Raw genomic sequence first — 18,842 nt, forward strand, 5'->3', positions numbered from 1 at the left:
TGCCAACAAAATAGCTTTAAAAATACTAGTCAGCTGAAAAAAGAGCCTCTAAAATAAATCCTATATAGGAGCTGCAGAGGACGATTTCGATGAAGATTTATTGAAGCTTTACATAAACTTTCTTGCTCTTCTTCGTAATTAAATTATATTATATTAAAAGATAGTTTCAAATTATGCTTAAAGATTTAGATAAATAATATTACTATAGGGAAGATAAATAATACGACAAAAGATTTTTAAAATTTTATATTTAGAAATCATAAATACGACAGATAAAAATAAATAAAGATAAGAACAGGGTGATGTAAATGATTAATAACCTTCATCAGCTTTAAGAGGCTGACGACCTAATCGACTCTTCAAATTATTTTAAGTGGCCTTAATTTAAGGAAAAAAATATGAAAACATGAATTCAAGTAGCTAATTCTATAATAAAAACAACTTAATAGTACACTTGATGAGCCTTATCGTAACAATATCAACGTAGGTATGCATTACGTATTAGTATTATTATTATTACATTTAAAATATGATTAAATTATTTGCATAATTAAAAGTGCTTTATACATAAATTAATTAATTTTTATTATATAATCTTGAGAATCTAATAATATGCAATTTTTGACCCTGCTAATAATAAACTTTGAAGCTCCTAATAATCATGACTAAACATTTATTCACACATATATTTTTTTTCAAAGTTAATTGCTATACACAATTGACACAAAATAAAAATTTGTTAATATATTTTTTTGAACATATAGTCCGGGTGCATATTGTAAACATTTAGATCGATCGCTGGATCATGTCAGTTAGAAGACAGTAATTTCTTTATTCAAAAATTGATTTATATTAAAGGCCAAAGGAATTTTGACATTTTAATTAATTTTAAAATAAATAAAAAAAAGTTATAGCTCAAAAATCCAAGACCTTAAATATTTTGTGAACTATTTGGCAACAATGCTATCATGGCAAACTACGGCTCCTCAAAAGTACGGTCAACGGTTATATTGAAAATACATCCATGCAGAAACCGGTGTTACCATAATGTGCAATATTTGCCAAAAGTTGTAAATATTATACGTATTGTATACTAAATATGTTCTTAGGATATTTCTGGGGTAGACCGACTAGTTCTGATAAGTAAATAACAAAGCAATAGATGGCTCCGCTACTCACATACTTAATAAAATTATTGGGCCTTGTATCATCGAATACGTAAACACGGCCCAAGACAAAAGTTTAATTTTATTAATTAGGCTAAAAAAATGCGCTACCTTAATTTTTTTTTTAACTCATATACTGTGTTGCTAATATTCTAAAGGCAGGTTTTTTTTTTAATCTGTTAAATATTCATAAATTAACATAATCTCAAAAATCTATACATTTATAATTTTTCCTCCGGTTAACAAGGTGGTCGCTCTCTGTTATAAGTTTGGTAGAGTACGATTACATTAATACAGGAGAGACCACAGAAACCAGTAATTGATGTAGTCGAAATTAATAATAATAGCCTGTCCAAATTTCCACTAACTCTACATCAAAAAACTATTTGCACTAGACACAACATCTTCTTATCATAGTATAAAATATAGCCCACGATTTACAAAAAGAAAAATACAAAAAGAGCCGATCGATTATTTAAGAAATGCAATGAAATGTGTACAAAATCATACAATGCGTGTAAGCATAACCGCGAGACAATTTGGACTTTTAAAAACAATTCTAAAAGAAAGGACTAAGAGGGACTAGGTCCGTTATCAACGTTGAGAGAAGAAGCAGAATTAAAAATAGTGCAACATAAAAAAAATTGCAAACATTTGGATTTGCACCAGATCGGATGTCCATCAGAATATAAGCTTTTGAACTTGCCAAAGAATTACAATATACGTTTAATAAAGAAAAAGGCAAATCCGGCTGCGATTGCTTCAACTCATTTTTGTGACGACATTCTGATATCTCGAGTAGTAAAGCCGAAGGAATGTCTATCAAGCTTGCAGTACTCGCGTGGGATACAAGCGCACCCCACTTGTGAGAAAACTGCGCATGCGTTCCTATATGGGGCGCACAGTAGATCAGCTTCTAGGTAAGCTTTCCAAATAGTTCGCTTCAGAGATTGATGAACTGTGTTTTTTCAAAGTTATTTTTAAGGCAATATTTTGTTCTTGGATACATTCGTATCCTACTCGATCCGCAAATTTTGTTTTGGGCTTAATATTTTTTGGATAGTTATGTATGTTATGTAATGTAACAATATTTTTAGCTTTAGACCCAGGCCTACCCTTCAAATTCAAATTTAGGCCTACCTTCAAAAATTTGAGTTGACATATAGCGGTTGACAAACCCTATAAAAAGAAAGGTAAGTAAATTTTCATGGAAAGTAAATTTTATTACATTCATGGAAAATTAACGGATAATCCAGGATTTTTTAAATTAATTTTCCGCATTTACTTGTTCGCTGAATTTAATGATTCGTATCAAATTGTCCATCTAATGATGATTCCATGTTTTTGACAAAACGAAAATTTGATTATCGTTCCATTGAACAATCGAAAATAGAAAAAGTTGATAATTGGAATACTAAATTATTTAAAATTCTGGAAAAAGTGTTTTAATTATTAATTACAAACTAATTACCAACCCAACCCCACCCAACAACATAAAAATACGTCCCTGACTTTCATTTAACTGGAAAAATGGGTTAAAGATTTAAACCTTTCACACCCTTTTTTTGTTTATAAAATTTGATACACAACTAAATCTCTTTATGTAAAAATAGCGGTCATTTAAAGGTACTTCACATTAAATTTATGAAAATGGACGATATTTCAATGAATTTTTTAATTGATTTTCCACACTTTGTTTCGATGGATAATAACAAAAATTAATAATTGGAAAATAAATAGTTTCGCTTAAGAATCTAGTAAAGCTTAAAGTATTTATTGAAATTTTAAACGAAAAAAATATTAATTTATATCAAAACCGTTTAACGAATACTAGCGATCGATTTTTTTACATTAAGCTCCCGCACTAATATTGGATGGTATAATTCTAATAAATAATTTAAATAATTATCACGAAAATATTCTTTTAAGCATTATTATATAATAATTTATTAAACGCTACTTATATGGTTTGTATTGCTCCCTATTATAAAATGTGTTGAGCACGTCAATATCATTTTGAGTAAACGGTATGAAAACCTAAGTATATCAAAAAATTGGTGTCTACTTTGCCATCGCACTGCTTCTATGTACAATAATCAGAAGAGGAAAGAAGCTATATTGAGTATAATATAAAAAATTTGGCAGTTAGAGCAACAATAGTTTCACTTGGACCGAGAATTAAGTGGGAAAATGAAGTGTTTAATTAATTTGTCAATGTTTTAGTCCAAGTTTATAGTTAAATTAATTTAGGCTACACATATACGTCTATTTTTTATATTATGTTTTACATATTTTATATAATTTTTCTTATATTTTAAAGCACATTTTAAATGATGCTGATATTATTGTATTATCTAGATAAGATTTTTGATATCTTTACGTATTTATGAAAAATTAATTGGGCTCAAAAAAACTACTATATATCCCCATAATCACTGAGTTATAAACCCTCTGGTTGCCATTTTCACAAATGTTGTTTTTGCTTTTTTTTTTAAACAAAAAGGTCAATTAATAAGGATTTTAAAATGCAAAAATCGCCCCTTATCTAGACAATTAATATTTATTATTATTGTTCTTTTAATGTTAAAACTACTTTAAAATATTATTTATTATTTTTATCCTTGATATATATAACAAAAGGACAATATCGACAAAGTCGAAGCATGGAAAAAACAATTTAAGCTTAATTTTTATCACAAAAATGTATACTTTTTATATGTTTAAAATACTTTGCTAATACGATACTCTAACAAGCATAATATATTATGGATAGAAATGCTAGTTTATATTTTTCTCACAAAAAAATTATGTTTGTGCGATTATATAGTAAAACAAAGGCTTTTTTTTAATGGTCATCATATCCATTAAATTTATGCCAAAAAAAGCCATTCAATTTCCTAACTAAGTCAGCAATCACATTAACTAACAATTGTTTTTGCTGCTAGGAAATTACATATTGCACAACCTATAATAAAACTCAAAATAGTAAGGATAATAATGTAACAAATTGATCCCAAAATAAAAACTCTATTACGCTGAAAAGTCACCAGTAACTACCCTAGTGGGCGTTTTGTTCTGAGTATTAGAAGAACCACCCGGTTCCGCCGCAATAGACAAGGTAAGAGGCATTATTTTCAGTGGATGTCCATTCAGTTTCATATCCGCTGTCTTTGTCGAGTCCTGTAGAAATGTTTGACGTTTGGAAACCCACCTCAAATCACCTAAATATTAATACCTTACCCTAAAGTCCCTGCTATGAGACGAAACCGATCCAGGACTAACGGCAGGTTTATTTAGTTCGCGGTTTTGGTCGGCTTTTGATTTACACTTGTTGGTCACGTGGTCTCGTAATGCCATTTGGTATGCTAGTTCGAACGCTTGTCCTAATGTTAGTATTATTTCTGTGGCATGTTCCTAAAAAAAAAGGTAGGGTTATAGGGGTGTAAATGTAGGTTTTATACCCTTAGGGTCAAATTACGGACCAGCTGGTAAAGTTCCTATGTGTTATCAGGCAGATAAATTCTATCCTCTCGGTAAACCTACCAATAGCTGTAGGAGGAATTATGAACCAAATTTTTATCTGTTATTAAGTAGCAGAAGGTTTACAGTTTGGCAACAACATAATTATTGTGGCCGGTATAATAATCTTAAGAAAAAAAGAAAGATTAGTGGTATGAATATCCGGTCCTGAGAAAATAAATAAAATAAACAAAAATAAGTATTTGATTTTTAATTTGTGATAATAGTTAAAGGTACTTGTATACGTGTTTTGTGGCAAATCCGATATTCTTTCTGTTAGTAGTAGTATTAATACGTCATTGCATTTTTGCTAATTGTTTGTAAGTATCCCACCAGACATTTGCTAGTGAACCACAGTACACAGCTTTTTAGAAACTGCATACTATGCAGTGAATTTGGTAGAATTTTAATAATTTTTTTAACATTATTTTTTAGAGGATGTCTAAATAATCTGATAAAAAAAAGAGGTCGGTTAACTTCAAAAAAGACTGATGCATCATCTTGGAAAGAAAAAGATCAGGCCTGGGAAAAATTGACAGCAGAGTTTAATGTAAAAAAAACCCTATGTCAGGGGTAGTTCGAACCTTGAATAATCTTCAAACAAGGTATGAGGGTATAAAAAAAAATTAAGAAAAAAAGTAGCCAAGAACAAACAGGAAATATTTATAACTAGTGGCGGTAGTGCAACCATAACACCTCTTACCACCTATGAGGAAATAATTTATAATTTAATAACACTGACAACACTAACAAATGTTGAGGGACTGCCTTCAAGATATGATGATGATAGTAAGTGATAAAATATGGTGGCTCAAATTTGACGTTCCTATATGTTATTTCTTAGATCTTTTCTGCTGGTAAGACAAACAAGAGGTTTATAATTCAATTTTTAATGTTACCAGCATGATAACTTTTCCAGACACTTTACCAGCCGGTCCATAATTTGGCCCTTAAAATGAGTTATTGTTATTCAAAATTCAGATAAAGATAAGCAGCATTCGAGAATCATCAAATACACATTATAATTGGCTATAGTTTGTTAGTCGAGTTTGATTGGATTGGATTGAAAAAGGTTTAATTTATTACCAGTTTGTTAATAATTTTCAATTTGGCAGTAAAACTAAATGAGTTAATTGAACTAATTAGGTTTTAGTTGTGATTTATTTAACTACACTTATCCTCAAACTTGGGCTCTATGTGATAAGGGTTTCAGGACCTCCAAGACTTTTTATAACTGTAAGTAAATTTTAGGCTTAGTAGCGGAATAATTTGTATGAGATCAAATTAGTGTCTAGGAATGTTTATAAATAAAATACCCTTAGGGAGGATGTTTTCTGTTCTGAAATCAAAAATACTGTTAATATCCACGAACTGACTTTTAACGCTACTACATAGCGCGTCCTCAGGTTGCAGATAGAGAAAAGCCCTTCTGAAGATAAATATTAACTAGCTTCTTTCAGACCCAAGTGAAAAATTTCGTTGCAAATGACGATTGACCCTGAAATGTATTTGAGGCATCATTAAGAACCCAAAGTCAAATACATATATAAATTCAAGATGTTTTGCCCTGCATGGTACCAGAATAAAAAATACCAATTCTCGTTGCCAAAACCGTTTAACCTTGAAATGAGGGTAACTTCGACCTGAAGATTAAATTCATATCTGCATGTCAAATTTACCGATCTTTCTGATTCCGGAAAAAAAGAGGGACTTTTATTTAAAGAACAAAAGTTGATTTTGATATGACCTTGGGGTCAAGGATAAGGTTACCACTGAATTCTTAAGTCAGAGCTGACCATTTTTTTCTAAAACTTTTTCTTTGAAAATGCGATCCTAGAAAGTTAAAACTTCTTTTACACCGTGTATTGTACTTTGTTTCCTGTAATTTTTTTTTCTTTAATGTCAGGCAATCAAATTTATTTAAGTAATGAAAAACTGAACAAAATTGTTGTAAGTTTTGAGTTGGTTAATTAGGTTTATTCTAATTATTTAGCGGAGTAAAAACCGGCTCGAATTCTCGCGTTTTTTTTTCGAGGTATAACTAGATAAGTCCTATACTAAATTATTGGGAATATTACTGGGCATCTAAAACCGACCTATTTTTTTTAATTTTTAAACGCATTTCTTTGCGCACATATTGCAATAGAAAAAATTGAGGTAGTGTTTTTTTTTTGCTATTAAAAAAATTTTAAAAATGTGCTGGTCACCGTTTATGGAGATACTTTTTTCAGCAATCGAAAAACTTTTTTATTTGAAGGCATTTTACCATATAGTCTGCGAAGAAATTTCTTCTTTTTACTAACTGTACTTTATTGTACTGTACCTAATTTAACTGCACTTTTTACTACTGTAACAGTCTGTTCAGTTTACTGTAGTACGTTTCTGTCTGACGTACCGGTTAGTGATTTCAATGTAATACGATTTTAATTAGGATTTGGATTAAATAAAAGGCAGAAAATAGGGTTGACAAGGGAAACAAATTCTAAGAAAATGAAAAAAAAATAGTCGGAGTGGCGTTCTGAGGATAAATCGAAATGAGGGTAGTTCTTATGAACGGTTTGCTCCCATGCACTTGCTGCATGTAAAACTTTTCTCCATAAATAAAAGGCACTCGTTACATTAGTTTTTTACTTTCCAAAATTTAGTACATTTCCGATTCCGAATCAGATATTTCATTTTCAAAATTAATTTTATTGCTGCACGATTTGCATTTGCATTGGCAGCAACATTTCAAGGTATGTGTTACACAAACACATCGGGTGGTGCAGCCTCTGTCGGAACAGCAAATTGATAGACCACTTCGAAGATTTTCTGGTACAGGTTCTTTCGTGGTTAATAAAGGAGTCCAATATTTGGGGTACTTGTATAGGTTTTTCTACAGGCAACATGAAATTTAAGTTTAATCCTACCATCCAAAATCTCCTTTTTCATTTCCAATAATTTATTCCCGCAAGTGTCCTTTCTTTTTTCTGCTGCCTGAAGTATTGTCTCCCGGCCGGTTTTGGTAGGATTCTGAACTACCAAACTATCGCCTTGGTCTACAGATTTGCCACAAAAAATACATTTCACATCCATCTCTTTAATGTTTAGAACCACTCATTCACTATATTATACTAATTAAAACACAACTACTCACTATATACTATATGCGCACATTAATCGTCTTTGATTCTTATTTTTAACAAGTAACATGAAAGAGCTAGCGTCTTTGAAAAACTAAAAAAGCACATTTATATTGTTTCGACTCGCCACTACACACAAAAAAATCTGTCGTTTTGTCAAAGACTTGTGCTTTGATTCAATGACTTCTTACATTCAGTATTCCTCAATTACAGTAGAGTTTTATCCAACTACAAGTCTATATTTGGTCACTAATTATATCATATCTTGGATTCAATGACAAGATGTTATCGGATTTTAATGAAAGATTTAATTACAAGGTTTCATTGAATTAAACGGGTACTTTATAATTGATTTGAAAATACTTTTTTTTGCCTTAACTTTATGGTTCTTTTGTTAGGATCGCATGTTGAATTGTTTTGATGCATCATGTTGTTTCATAGATTACCAGTGTAGTGCATTATAAAATAATGAATTATAGTATGTATTTGAATTTTGTCAGATTCGTAATTGCCCCAATCTTAACTACAATTGGAAGAATTTAATATATTAGTAATTTTGCAAAAATTGCTTATTAAAATTGAGGATATTAAAACTTATAATTGACATTATAGGTATCTGGATTCAAATCAATTACAAATGATTTTTTATCCGAAATATTTTATTAATTGGTGTGATCCTATACTAAATACAGGGTGATTTTTAATTTATACGCATAAACTTGGGAAATTAATGCTGATGACAAATAATTAAAAATTAAAAAATAGTTAAATATTCTTAGATTTTGAAATAATTTGTTTTTTGTTCACAAAAAATTATCAACTTTATCAGGTGAAATTTTGTTTATAAAGGGCGATTTTTTTATTCAGTAATGGATTTATCGATGGAAACCGTTAACATTTAAACCATTTTGATTATGTCAAAGTTGTAATCAAATGATTCCATCGCTGAAAAAAAAAACATCCTTTATAAATAAAATTCCACCTTATAAAGTTCATACAAATTTTCGTAAAAACACAAATTATTTTACCGTCATTTTTTCTTCATTATTAGTCATTATTTTTGTTATCAGCAATAACTTTTCAAGTTTATACATATAGGTTAATAATCACTCTGTAGGTATTTGAGTTAGTAAGAAAGAAATAAGTTCCACAAAGTTTCCAAAAGTACAACCTATAATCAGTTATGCTTTATTACAAATAAATAAAAAACATGACACAAAAAAAACAAGACTTTCTCAATGTGACTGCTAAAAAAGGTCAAAAATTTTTTTTGGGTATTACATATAAGTTATACAAAAAAAGAAAAAAAGAAATAAAGAAAAGAAACAGAGATAAAACGTCATGTTTTATATCTATTTGTAATAAAGCATAACTGATTATACACTATTATGTACACTTTAAAATTAAATAGAAACATCGGAAAGCTGAAATGGGAATTAAAAAAAAATCAAATAGTTAACATAATAATTTATTTGTCAAAAAAAAGAAACATGTGAATTCAGTTTCAAATCTTATAGACAATTTAAACATAAACTTTTGTTCCAAAAGTCAAAAAAATTCAAAACATTTTCCTTAATTTCTAAGACCACTAGGAAAACAGGAACAGGAAACAGACTAGAAATAAAACAGGAACTAGAAATATACAAAACCAAATAAATTTATTCATTTATATAATATATATATTATTATAATATATAAATTAAAAAAACGTGAAAACTGCAACCATGTATTACATACAGAGGTGGGTACTTACCTTTAAAGATAGGTATAAGCTCCTCTAAATCATATTTTTTTTAAAACTCGTTCATCGTACTATAATTATTAATATTATGGATCTACAACACACAATTTAAATTAGCACGAACACAAATTAACATGCAGGCGCGGGGACGATAATGCTGCTTTTTGAAACAAACAGCCAAAATGACAAGTGACGACGCGACAGGACACCTCCACACAGGCACGCCGCACAGATTTACTCTATTTGGTAGATCCACATTATATACCAATCTACGGGAGTACAAAGTAGTTGAGGTAACGACAAGGATCATTGAAGTTAATATAAGATGTCTTTGGCCCAATACTACTGGGTAATTCTCTGAACAATTTAGATATTGCATTAATAACATGGTGTATTGTGACAGTAATAGTTGTGTTTTAAAGAAAATAAATATATTTTAAATTAATAATTACTGAATAATGTGTTTGTAGCAAATGATTTTAATTATCAAATAAATAGTATATTTTTTTCAATGAAAAACATGATATATATTAAAAATATATAAATGCTTTCATTAAATTAATGCTTATATCAGTATTGGAAGGACATAATATATCATTAAATAGACATAAAGTATTTAAAATTTAATTGCGTAGCTGTAATTATCTTGAACTTAAGGGTTAAATTGTTTGGATAACATGGAATTAAAACTATTATAAATATATTTAAAACAATAAAAAAACATCCAAATACTAAATAATTGGAAACACAACAGTATTTTTTTCTGTGTAATCACAACGAAACGGAGTGCGCAGGATTGTCGGGATGCCGCGCCGGTTTATCTGTATACTAGACGCAATTAAAAATATTGTGCATGCCAATTTTTCGAATTTCAAATTTTGGGGTATCAACGGTTCAAATAAATAGGTATTTCAAATTAAAAATTTCAATATAATAAATACCTAGTAAAGCGTACTTGCAGTGCACGCGGTTAGTAGAAAGTTGCCGCGGGACAACATCGAAAGTGTCCTGCGATTGGAACCCCGAATTGAAAAATCGATAACTCAAGATCTATTAGAGATAAATGGTTGCAGCTTTTTTTTAAACTTTTTTAATGTGTCTGCTATATTTTCTTCGCAGACTGTATGGTAAAATTCCTTCAAATAAAAAAGTTTTTCGGTTGCTGAAAAAAGTCTCTCAATAAACGGTGACCAGCACATTTTTTAAATTTTTTGATAAACAAAAAAAAACACTACTTCAGTTTTTTCTATTGCAATATGTGCGCAAAGAGATGCGTTTCAAAATTAAAAAAAAAAATCATTTTAGTAGGTAGAGCGGTTTTTAAGATAGAGCGAGTTATGTGTCAAAAAGTTGAGTTTCAAAATTACCGCGATTTTTGAGGTTTTTTGAATATGAAAAAAATTGGGTCACCCTAGCGATGTCGAAAAACTCGATTTCAGATGCCAATAAACATGCCTAATAAGAATAGATTTAATCTGGTTATACCTTAAAAAAAAACGATAAATAAGCGTCTTTCGACCGCGTTTTTACTGCACTAATTACACCGTGCTAATACTTTAACTAACTAAACTAACTGTTACACCGTATATTGTACTTTGTTTTCTGTAATTTTTTTTTTTTTAATGTTAGGCAATCAAATTTATTTAAGTAATGAAAAACTGAACAAAATTGTTATAAGTTTTTAGTTAGTTAATTAAATTTATTCTTAATTAGGTGTAACTATTTCCTTAATTTTCTTCGCTCCAGTTTTTTTTTAAATTATACACTATTTAAAAATCATAACCAGGGGGAGAGCACCAGGTAAGAATATATAAAAAATGTACGAGTTATTGCCAAGTTATTTTTAAATCTGTGCTAAATATTTGATCAAGTATTTTAAATAAAAAGCTTAAAAACATATTTGCTTTACTCCAAGTTAAATTTAAGGAATTAATAATTTAGAATTGACCGAAAAAAAAATGTTTTTTAGTTCTTAATTTAATTTACTAAGTACTTTTGAAGTTATTGCTTTTTAATTAAGGTTTTAAACCTAATTAATTAATTAAAAACTTTGACTTTATGCTAGATTAACAGATTTTTAAAAAAATTTAAAAGGCAATTTTGTATTATTATTGTCTAATCTACAATATTGTCTAGTTGTGTTGGATTGGATTAGATATAAACCTGATTTTGAAAACTTAAATTCTATTTGCTTCAGTACATTTCTTTCGCCACTCAATTAATAACTGAAAAAAAGTTTGTTATTAATTATGTTTGTTTATATCTATTAATTGATTTATGATGCCAAATCTTTTAACTAGATTATTAAAAGTAACAAGCTAATTAAAAACTGGAAAAAAATATTAAATAATTAGGTTGGTTTATAACTATTAATTAATTAATCACAATGATCTTCAAACTTTGGCCATATAGTGAGGATTTGAACACCTTTAAATTTTGCCTATTCTTTAAGTTAGATTGTCAAACTTAACAAGTTAAATTTAATTAAATTTGTTTATAACTAATTAATAAATCGGAATGATATTAAAACTTTGTCTGGATCTTGAGGATGCAAACACCTCTAAATTTTGCTTAATTGACAACTCTTTTAATTAGATTGTAAAACTGAATTAATTAATTAATAATTACTGAAAGAAGTTTTTAGTTCTTAATTAATTTGCTAATATATTTTTTATGTTATGCTCAATAGCTATTTAACGCATGGGAAATCACTTAGTTTTGTATCACAGAGTTTGTTTATAAAGTAATAATATGCCAGAATAAATAAAAATTTTATTCTTTACAATTAATTAAGAAAAGCGAACAATTACGTGTATTATTTATTCAGTTTAGCTATTGTTTATTGTAATTTAAAATGTCTTTTTTCTAATTTTTTTCACGAGCTGTATGTTTTTGAATCTAAATGTAAAAATCTCACTGCATTTTGTAGAATGAGTATAGCTAATAGATTTATTCATTCTACAAAAAAAATTCGGTTTAAATAAAAAAATACGCACTACATCAATCCATGAAAAATTCGTAATAATTCAAATAAGTCACTTACCGGACTATGTGCCTGAAATACATGACAATAGTGCAAATCACTATCTTTCGTAATATAAGCGAAATATGCCTGGTGATCCGTGTCCTGACAGGCGCAATTCATATTAACTATTTCATGTTCACAAATGGTGTTCTAAAAAAAGATAAACACATAAAACTTGATCAAACTTTAACATAGTAAACAAGCCACCTGATTCAAAGGGTTTATAAATTTCACCCCTTTATACGATATTGAAAGCAATATCTCTTCCAAGAAGTGTTCTTTGGATTTAACCACTTTTTGTATAGATTTCTTGGTTGATTCTGTACCCTTAAACTCCTTAATAGACGTTGATCCCCAGTACTAAAACATCAAAAAATAAACATAAAAACATCCAACTCAAATTTCATCAAGTTACGTTGGCAGAATATTTCACAGATCCAGTTATAAGCAAAATTGGCTGATGCCTCCACTGGCTCTTAATAGAATTACTACCCCCAACAAATATTTCTGAATTTTTTTTCTCTTGGGGTTTTTGCACAGGTGGTTGCGGTGCAGGTCTAGATTTCTTATGCCTATGCCTTATAGTACCGGTATTACTGCTGCATGTAGAATGGGTACTTTGAGTGGAGGGGGAAGGCACTTCGGTGCCCGGCTGACTAGAAGTTTTCTAAAATAATCATGGTTGTACACGAGTGTTCCGCTCAGAACTCAGTTATTACCAATAACACAGATTCGGTACTAATATCCTCCATTTTTGGTCCGGTTACTATATTGTCTCCGTTGCTCACACTAGCCAATATCCGCTTTCTGTGTCCGACTTTTTCTATATCTAAGACAGCTGAAAGCTCTACATCCCAGATTCTTTTAATTCGTTCCATGTCGTGGTAGAGATGTTTGTCGAAAGTGTCTTGATATTGGGCCAAATTTATTTTTTTTAACCACACTTTTACTAAGTTTTGCTCGTTATTGTTATTACAATTCGCAATTTGATTGTGAATTTTTAAGGGTAATTGTTTTACTGCTTCTAGGATTTTTGTGCGGTCGTCTTTACTTGATATGCCCATGTCTGTTAAGTCGTTTTCTTCTATCACGCCGTTCTAAAAGTGAGGGAATTAAATGAGAAGCTTGAATGAATAAAAGTAGGTGAAACTTGTAAATTGTAGATTTGCTGGTAACATCGCATTATGTATTTAAGCACATTTGTCCACGAACTTAATAAATATCTCTAGATTGCTAACGTATATGGCCACGATACCCAAAAATTACCACTGCCTGGTGGCCGCCATTTTTATGGTGGTTGTGTCCTTTTGATGTTGGTCACTCTGAACATTTTTAGTATTGCCAACAAAAAATATATTAAATAACGGTAATGAATTTGACGACGCTGACGTTTGACGTGTGTGTATAGCGGATTGCCTAGTTTTTGGCAATTTGTAAAGGACGCTTGGATATTAAATAGCTTCCTCCTTATTTAATACGTGGATAATGGATACATGGATGGATGGATGGTGATAACCATCCTTATTTAAACGTATTTGGTTCACTGTTTCTCAAAACCGAAAATAAACCCTTGCTAATTACAAGCCCTCGTAAAATCATCTAATCATCTGATTTTAAGTGCATGCCTCTATCCCAAGTTATTTGAAACTTTGTCTCATTTTAAATGAGGATTACTTTCTTTCATAAATTTTAACGAAATTCTTAAAGAAGTAGAAGATCAATCAAATCACAGACCTAACGCAACTATCTTAAATTCTTACTTATGTAACTTTCTATTTTTCTATTTGTCAACATAACCTCTCAAAAACTTTAATTGTTTTGTTTCCCTACAATTGGTACAACTAAAATTTGTCAGAGTGACCAACATCGAAAGGACACAATCACGCAAAATGGCGGCCCCCTAGTAGTGGTCATTTACTTTTCATTGAGTTGGCAGTCCAGGTATATTTATTAAGTTTGTGCATTTGTCAGATATGAACGGATTTCTGCCAAACCTTGTCAGTAATTATTATCATTGTTGCCAACTTGGTTTAATAGTATTTTGTGAAATATTGCTTAATTTGTGTGCAACAAAAATAACTGAAAGCCAAGAAGTTTTATTATTAAAGCTATTTATTAAAAATCGATAACGTGTAAAATACCCTACTAATGTTTTTAATTTTTTTTTCTTTTCTCTTTTATATAAATTAACTTATTTTATTTAAGATTACATATTTTAAAATTCTAATGTTAGGCCCAGGTTTTGCCTTTTATATTTAATTTTTGTCGTCTTATTTTTATTCTTTTGACAATCTACGTTTCATTTAAATTTTATTAATAAGTGTCTTAGTTTTATCATTTAAAAACCTGGTGTCTATAAATAACTATTTTTTTATATTTAAATCTTAAATATTATGATATTAAAATCGTGTAATTTAGAAGTAACAAAATTTGCTAAATAAATGTATATTATCTTAGAATATTGAAAGGCTAGAATTAATAAACAATAACTTTGTTTGAGTTCAACATGTGCTTAGGGACAAGGGGGTTGTTTTGGTTGCAAACATATTTATTGATTCTCTGCTGTCAAGTTTATATGCATTTTTAGAAGAGGAAATTTTCAGCTATATATCAACACATCATAATCGGTGTCAAATCTTGAAGGCAAATCACTTTTGTACAAATTCCACTATTGCTGCTGGTTTCTTTGACATCTTTTAGTTGGATAAATATTTTGCATTCTCAGGGATTTTATATTTATGAAATCTTTGCCATAATAATTCTTTAAAAGAAAGTGTTGTGTTTGGTCTTGACATATTGTCGATAGCAAAATGACTTGGGTTAAATAAAAATGACATTAATAATTGAAATAATTTAATTTATTAATGTCAGATTTTGAATTAAAAATTAAAAGTAGAAATGGATATGTTATTCTAAGGGCAAAAATACCATCTTCAAAGCAAAAAAAAAATTATTAACATTCTTATTCCTTAAACCGCTTCTAAAAATTTTAAAATGGCAACACCGCAGGCAAAAGCATCATCTTGTAAAATGTCATCTTGATAAGCGGCTTTGTGTTTACATTCGGCATTTGTGAAGTTCTGTGTTTTTTCTTTAGTTTTTGGTTTAAAAACTAAAAAGGTTGAGTCATTTCAGTGTTTTTGTGAATTGTTACGATATAGTCGGCTCGTTTTATCTTAACACATAACGGATTATCTCAGGGTAAAAGTGGACCAGTTAAACAATGAATTCCTTAACGCCGTATTATTTACTATTCATACTGAGTACCGGACTGGACGACTGTTATCAGCGGTTTAAAAATATTTTTGGTCTTAATATAATATTGGCTATTATTTTAACCCTGGAATGCTACTTGGGGTACATTTGTACCCCATCATATCTCATATTAAATGGAAGTGGGCGGGGGAACGAACGCCGACGTCTTATTAGTTTCAAGACGCGGCAAGTCAGTTCGCGTGCTACAATTGACATTGGCACACGGTTTTTTCTTTTCGAGATTTGTGATATTTGGGGTTAGCGCGTACCCCAGTGTAGCAGTTTAGGTTAAATATACTCTGTGATTATTTCGCTTCTCAGTAGATTTTGGTAATTATTATTATATGAGTAAGTAACTTTTTTTTGAAAAATATTTCTAAGATATGTCTATAATACTTTGAAAATATTTTAGATTTTTTTTAAAATGATTAATATATTTTTCTTTGATTTTTAAGTTATTATTGATTTTCTTTGTTAGGCTGCACGAATAATGGCTGGGCAGAAAAAGTTCTTCGACCTAACAAAGCCTGAAGATATCGGAGAAATTCATCGCATTCTCTATGAATCTGATTCAGACAGTTTTTCGGATGACAGCGAGGAGGAAGATGCCGTTATACCTGATTTTAGAGAGGAGCCAGAAGAGGATGAAATACGCGGCAATCAAATCAATCTTAATTCTTCTATTGCACCAGAACAGACTAAGGATAACTTTCCATCTAATACAGATTCGGAAGATGACAATATACCATTGGCAGAAATACAGGCGATCAACAGAGATATGGTGGAAATTTTACCAGTGCCTACCAAATTAAGGGGTAAAAATGGGTTTATGTGGTCAGGTAAGAAAGACGCAATTCATCGTACACCAAAACGAAATCTGGTTTTGCATTTACCTGGAAACAAAAACGGAGCAAAACATATAACATCGGGAACTGAAGCTTGGAAATTATGTTTCACTCAAGAAAATCTCGATAAAATTACCCAATATACTAATAACGAGATCGAAGTTCAACGATTGAAATATTGAAATAAGGACGATGACCAGGATACTGATGCACCTGTTATTACGCCAGTAGCAAGCACTTTTCGGGCTATTTTATTATGCCGGTGTTATGAAAATGGCCGGAGTTTTGACCAAGGAACTATTTGATAAAGACACAGGAATTCCAATATTCCGTGCTACCATGCCCGAGGCACATTTCAGGTTTTTGATAAACCGTCTTCGCTTTGATGATAAGCTGTCCAGAGCTGAAAGAAAAGAAACTGATAAGCTTGCAGCTTTTCGAGAGGTATTTGAGAGGTCAATCGTTAAAATGAAAAACCTATATACTCCTTCAGAATATATTACAATTGATGAACAATTGGTTGGTTTTAGATGGCGATGTCCTTTTAAAATGTACATCCCTTCAAAGCCCAATAAATACGGAATCAAAATTGTGTTGTCCTGTGATGCCAAAACAGCTTTTGCACTTGATGCTGAAATTTATATAGGAAAAGGTTCCACACCAACTGATGTTCCTGTAGCTCAGTATTACTGTAATAAGCTAACCAGTTCTGTCCAAGAAACAAATAGGAACTTGACCATGGATAACTAGTTTACTTCTATTGAGACCGCGAAACATCTTTTGGAGAGGAAAATTACCATTGTTGGTACTGTGAGAAGAAATAAAAAAGAAATTCCTGAGTCGTTTTTGGAACCCAAAGAAAGGAATCAAAATTCCGCCATGTTTTGCTACAGTGGACATCTGACACTGTTATCATACTGTCCACCCAGGAGTGCTAAAAAAGCAGTAATTATGCTTTCGACAATGCACGAAAAAGGTGATGAGTCATTTACGACCAAGTTACCAGAAATTATTCAATTTTATAATTCTACAAAAGGAGGAGTGGATACTTTAGACCAGTTGTGCCACACTTATTCTACTGGTAGAAAAGCACGTCGCTGGCCATTATGTCTGTTCTATAATTTGTTGATTATTCTGGGATATAATTCAATGATTCTTTTGCGTGGCTCTGGTGAAGTGAATAAAGAAATTGTAAAGCACAGGAGAGAATACCTTAAGAAGCTTGCCCTTGACCTGGTCAGACCGCACATGATGAGTCGTTTGGAAGCTCCAACTTTGAGGCACTCACCCCTTGAAACTATATGTAGGGTCCTCAAGATAACCACTTCAGAACAAGTACCTACTAGGCTTACAACAACAGTGGGTATGTGTGTGCTTTGTCCCAGAAGAGAGGATCGAAAATCGAGAGTAAGCTGTGCTATATGCAACAAGTTCGTGTGTTTGCAACATCAAAAAAAAAATATGCTCAGTGTGTGCCGCATGAATATTTGATTATGGATGTGCATTAAAAGTATTCTTAGAGACTTTTTACTTCTTAGAGAAGTTATTATTTTTCTATAAGTGAATAAATTTTTCATTTTTCTAAAATACGACGTGTTTTATTTGGGGTACGGTTGTACCCCTGTGTAGCAGATGCAGAGTCGGAAATAAATGTAGCATTCCAGGGTTAAAGGGTACTAATTGTTTTTTAAAGGAAATGCTTTTTTATACTTAAATAATTTGTTTTAATATTCTTAGTTATTAGTGTAACCTAATATTTATTATGATTTAATAAGGTAAAAAAGAGATAGAATTGGGTTAAAAAAGTATTATAAATTCTGGGAAATGTACAAAACTTAAATATAGGGCCGAAAAAATAGGTTAAAAGAATTATGTACCTGAAAGGTGATAATTTGCCTGATTGGACAATTAAATACTTTGGTGGTATATACTTACATTCTATTCCTTTTGGTATTTTGAAGTGATATCATCAGGCTAATAATTAAATTTACTTTGTGTTTTCTTAGTTTTTTAACTATCGATTCGCAAGAAAAGAAACATATTACCAAATATCGGTTCCTATCTTCGGGTGAACGTCGTTTAGTTTTAAAAGTACAAAATTATTTTAAACAAGAAAAAAATAACATGGAGCCATTGACATCTGTTTTGGCAGTAAAGAAGCGTACATGT

The 18,842-nt window shown here is 30.5% G+C and overlaps 1 protein-coding gene across 1 annotated transcript in view; it reads right to left on the reverse strand.

The window, feature by feature from the left end:
- Positions 1-231: 231 nt before the first annotated feature.
- Positions 232-18,842, reverse strand: part of LOC126738010 (ankyrin repeat and SAM domain-containing protein 1A-like) — a 111,237-nt gene continuing 92,626 nt past the window's right edge. The window contains exons 17-22 of the mRNA XM_050443163.1: positions 13,293-13,670; positions 12,989-13,240; positions 12,781-12,933; positions 12,592-12,723; positions 4,407-4,580; positions 232-4,346 (exon numbers count right to left, since the gene is read on the reverse strand). Of these exons, the coding sequence (XP_050299120.1) occupies positions 4,197-4,346; positions 4,407-4,580; positions 12,592-12,723; positions 12,781-12,933; positions 12,989-13,240; positions 13,293-13,670 (1,239 nt within the window). The 3' untranslated portion in view covers positions 232-4,196. The remainder of the gene's footprint in view (positions 4,347-4,406; positions 4,581-12,591; positions 12,724-12,780; positions 12,934-12,988; positions 13,241-13,292; positions 13,671-18,842) is intronic.

The sequence above is a fragment of the Anthonomus grandis genome, chromosome 6, assembly GCF_022605725.1.
Source record: "Anthonomus grandis grandis chromosome 6, icAntGran1.3, whole genome shotgun sequence".
NCBI lineage: Eukaryota > Metazoa > Arthropoda > Insecta > Coleoptera > Curculionidae > Anthonomus > Anthonomus grandis.